The following is a 5,024-nucleotide window of genomic DNA, read 5'->3' as shown; positions in this document are numbered from 1 at the left end:
TATACATTATTACTATTACTATTTAAACATATTACTTTTTTAACAAATAGTCTAATAAATTAAACAGAAACCAGCAAGTATGTACAGAGACACCGTAAATGCTCGAATAAGCGCCGCTCTCGAATAAGCACTGCGGTGCTTAAATTGAGAGTACAATTACATTATGCTGTGTGTAGAAACACTTTGAGAAACAGGGTTTTAAATACAATGACACAGTGTTAAAATGAACAAACAGTACAATGAAGACAAGCATTTCTTTGTAAACGTTTACTTATGATGATAGGACCTATGATTGACTACGGGAATACGTGAAATAGGTATCATGGGAACGGGCATGGAAAGCGCCTCAGCATTTTTTTTTTATAAGCGCTGCTTTAAAATAGGCGCCACACTGAAGCCTCGAAAAATGTTATAAGGGCTGCGGTGCTTATTTGAGAATTTACGGTAGGCATATGCCTTAATAATAATAATATATGTCGGCATGTCAAAGGTCAGAAACAGCATTTCCGGCCTTTTTTTAGCACCACAATTAACTTTCTACCACCAGTGGTTGCGGAGATAATAACGACTCAATGGCTACCATATATAAAATATGTCAGAGGTCAGAAATGGCATTTCCAGTCAGTTTTTAGCAAACTCTTTTATTAAACCAAATAGAAACATGAATGTTCCGAACAAATTGACAACAAAAGTATCTCTCTATCACCAGTGGTTGCGGAGATATAAGGACCATATGGCTATGACCTTAAAACATGTCAAAGGTCAGAAACGGCATTTCCGATCATTTTTTTTGCAAAATGTTCTATTGTATTAGAGCAAATAGAAATATGCATGTTCCGAACAATTTGGCACCAAATTTAACTCTCTACCACCTGTGGTAGACCTTTCGCCACATTTTGAAAATGTGTTACCAAGCCAAATTGGCATTGTAAACAACCATCATATTTGCTACATTTTCTTACGCCATTCTCCAACTCGTACACTTCGTTCTTCCAATGAATTTCTTCTTCAAGCCCCTTCAAAAGAAAAAAGCTAAAAACATATGGACAACGTTCTTTTTCTGTTCAGGCATCGTATCTTTGAAATCCTTTACCTCTTTCTGTTCGACAATCTTCAAATTTAAGCTCAATTAAAACTAATTTGAAAACTTTTTTGTTTACCAAATCTCTTTAATTGGGGTAATTGTTTACTGCACCTTTGATAATGTTTTTGAATTTCTGCATATTATTATTATTATTAATAGTATTTTTATTATTATTATTATGATGATGATTATTATTATTATTATTATTATTATTATGACAGGAGGATATGTAAGTGAGACTTCATGATTATTATTATTATTATTAGTATTATTATTATTAGTAATGTTAGTATGATTATTATTATTATGACAGAGGAGGACGTATAAGTGAGACTTCATGAACAAACACAAATCTTGCTGTGTATATTTAAAAACGCAATGTTGTGCGTTTATTTTACTAATTTTATACGAACAGACAGAAACATTTCACATTTATTACCAGGTTAAGTAAAGAAAATTGAAATATATTGAACATTTGAATATAATTTTTAAAAAATAAATTATCAATATCTTAATCGCGAAATTGAAATTAGTGTACTATAGGCCTAAACACGTTTTTCTCAAAATTTTGTTTTGGTGAAAATTCAAGACATGGCCCGGGATTTATCAATCTCAGCTTAGCATATGTCTTAAGTTAAAAAAGTTAAGATGTCCCTAAGCAAATATCTTACGGTAAGCTGATTTATCAAACCATCTTAGCAATATCTTAGCTTAAAAATTGTCTTAGATGGTGCATGCGTACAATCAGTTTTTTAATTTTAAGCTAAGCAATATTGATAAATCTGACTTAAGCAAAACAATGGACAAATTTAAGCTGATTTCTAGTTTGATAAATCCGGCCCTGTCTCTTTGTGATGTCAGTTATGATATGTTTTATTACTCATTAGAAAACACATCCACTCAGTTTATACCATCATATCATATCACCATCATATGCCTCGCATCAAACGAAATTCTACTAAAGTTAACTTATATTTAAATTTCCGATGCCGGATGTTGAATATATTAAATAAAGCAGGTTTAATATTAATATTGACAAAATTATCAACACCAAGTTAAAAAAAAAAAAGAATAATAAAAGGTGTAATGTAAATGTGTATTTTGTGGTAAAGCTGTAGCAAATTGTGAAGCTCTGTCCAGTATATTAAAATTTCTTTCACACAAAAATGCTGTATGCCCATATATAGTCATGATGTCCCTATATATGGTCATGACGTGATGTCAACATGACCATATTTAAGCAAATTTCATGTCTTTCTAATAATATTTAATAATACTTTCCTATATTTTTTAATGGATTTACATCAACCTTTGTGAGAATGACCTTTTCCTGTGAGATAATAGTTTGAAGAAACAATTAAATATATCTTCACATAGTATATGCATGAATAATAGTTCAGATTAAAATACTAAAGTACGTTATCAGAAACATAGTCAGATTCCCTGATGCATTACTGGTTTCTGATTCTTATCTCTTACACAGCTATGCAATGTGATGAAGGCTGTGAACATTATAGTCCTTGTGTTCAGCTGTGCTATGATATTACTTGCGTTGAGGGATGTTGCAGCACAGAGTATATTGATCCAGTAACTAGGGTATGCACAGAAAAACCAGATTGCATTGTACCGCCAACTAAAATACGTCCAACAGAAGGCACACAAACAACAGCAATAACTACTGCTGCAGGTTTAACAACATCAGCTCCAGCAAGTACGACCACTGTAGGTCAAACCACACAAGCTCCAGCAATAACTACCGCTGCAGGTCTAACAACATCAGCTCCAGCAAGTACGACCGCTGTAGGTCCAACCACACAAGCTCCAGCAGTAACTACCGCTGCAGGTTTAACAACATCAGCTCCAGCAAGTACAACTGCTGTAGGTCCAACCACACAAGCTCCAGCAATAAGTACCGCTGCAGGTTTAACAACATCAGCTCCAGCAAGTACGACTGCTGTAGGTCCAACCACAAAAGCTCCAGCAATAACTACCGCTGCAGGTTTAACAACATCAGCTCCAGCAAGTACGACTGCTGTAGGTCCAACCACGAAAGCTCCAGCAATAACTACCGCTGCAGGTTTAACAACATCCGCTCCAGCAAGTACGACTGTTGTAGGTCCAACCACGAAAGCTCCAGCAATAACTACCGCTGCAGGTTTAACAACATCCGCTCCAGCAAGTACGACTGCTGTAGGTCCAACCACAAAAGCTCCAGCAATAACTACTGCTGCAGGTTTAACATCAACTCCATTTGTAACTACAGTAACAGAAGTTAAACCGCACACAGAAAAAACAACAATTATCACATTTCCAAAACCAACAATAACTACAACTGTTGTCGGTCCAACCACACAAGCTCCAGCAATAACTACTGCAGCAGGCTTAACAACATCAGCTCCAGCAAGTACGACTGGTGTAGGTCCAACCACACAAGCTCCAGCAGTAACTACCGCTGCAGGTTTAACAACATCAGTTCCAGCAAGTACAACTGCTGTAGGTCCAACCACACAAGCTCCAGCAATAACTACCGCTGCAGGTTTAACAACATCAGCTCCAGCAAGTACGACTGCTGTAAGTCCAACCACAAAAGCTCCAGCAATAACTACCTCTGCAGGTTTAACAACATCCGCTCCAGCAAGTACAACTGCTGTAGGTCCAACCACACAAGCTCCAGCAATAACTACCGCTGCAGGTTTAACAACATCAGCTCCTGCAAGTACGACTGCTGTAGGTCCAACCACGAAAGCTCCAGCAATAACTACCGCTGCAGGTTTAACAACATCAGCTCCAGCAAGTACGACTGTTGTAGGTCCAACCACGAAAGCTCCAGCAATAACTACCGCTGCACGTTTAACAACATCAACTCCATTTGTAACTACAGTAACAGAAGTTAAACCGCACACAGGAAAAACAACAATTATCACATTTCCAAAACCAACAATAACTACAACTGTTGCCGGTCCAACCACACAAGCTCCAGCAATAACTACTGCTGCAGGCTTAACAACATCAGCTCCAGCAAGTACGACTGGTGTAGGTCCAACCACACAAGCTCCAGCAGTAACTACCGCTGCAGGTTTAACAACATCAGCTCCAGCAAGTACGACTGTTGTAGGTCCAACCACACAAGCTCCAGCAGTAACTACCGCTGCAGGTTTAACAACATCAGCTCCAGCAAGTACGACTGCTGTAGGTCCAACCACGAAAGCTCCAGCAATAACTACCGCTGGAGGTTTAACAACATCAGCTCCAGCAAGTACGACTGCTGTAGGTCCAACCTCGAAAGCTCCAGCAATAACTACCGCTGCAGGTTTAACAACATCCGCTCCAGCAAGTACAACTGTTGTAGGTCCAACCACGAAAGCTCCAGCAATAACTACCGCTGCAGGTTTAACAACATCAACTCCATTTGTAACTACAGTAACAGAAGTTAAACCGCACACAGAAAAAACAACAATTATCACATTTCCAAAACCAACAATAACTACAACTGTTGTCGGTCCAACCACACAAGCTCCAGCAATAACTACTGCTGCAGGCTTAACAACATCAGCTCTAGCAAGTACGACTGGTGTAGGTCCAACCACGAAAGCTCCAGCAGTAACTACTGCTGCAGGCTTAACAACATCAGCTCCAGCAAGTACGACTGGTGTAGGTCCAACCACGAAAGCTCCAGCAGTAACTACCGCTGCAGGTTTAACAACATCAGCTCCAGCAAGTACGACTGTTGTAGGTTCAACCACACGAGCTCCAGCTGTAACTACCGCTGCAGGCTTACCAACATCAGCTCCAGCAAGTACGACTGCTGTAGGTCCAACCACGAAAGCTCCAGCAATTACTACCGCTGCAGGCTTAACAACATCAGCTCCAGCAAGTACGACTGTTGTAGGTCCAACCACGAAAGCTCCAGCAATAACTACCGCTGCAGGCTTAACAACAT

The 5,024-nt window shown here is 38.9% G+C and overlaps 1 protein-coding gene across 1 annotated transcript; it reads left to right on the top strand.

The window, feature by feature from the left end:
* Positions 1–2,530: 2,530 nt before the first annotated feature.
* On the top strand, positions 2,531–5,023 carry LOC117122016 (mucin-5AC-like; the record flags this gene model as incomplete). Its single annotated transcript, XM_033267496.1, has 2 exons — positions 2,531–4,316; positions 4,473–5,023. Coding segments are annotated over exons 1-2 (2,337 nt in total), but the record flags the coding sequence as incomplete, so codon positions are not given.
* Position 5,024: the final 1 nt, after the last annotated feature.

This window comes from Anneissia japonica, unplaced genomic scaffold (assembly GCF_011630105.1).
Source record: "Anneissia japonica isolate Jap-2015-1 unplaced genomic scaffold, ASM1163010v1 scaffold288015_len651517_cov191, whole genome shotgun sequence".
NCBI classification, from domain to species: domain Eukaryota; kingdom Metazoa; phylum Echinodermata; class Crinoidea; order Comatulida; family Comatulidae; genus Anneissia; species Anneissia japonica.
Note: the sequence above shows the minus strand (reverse complement) of the source record. Positions and strands in the feature narration are given on the sequence as shown.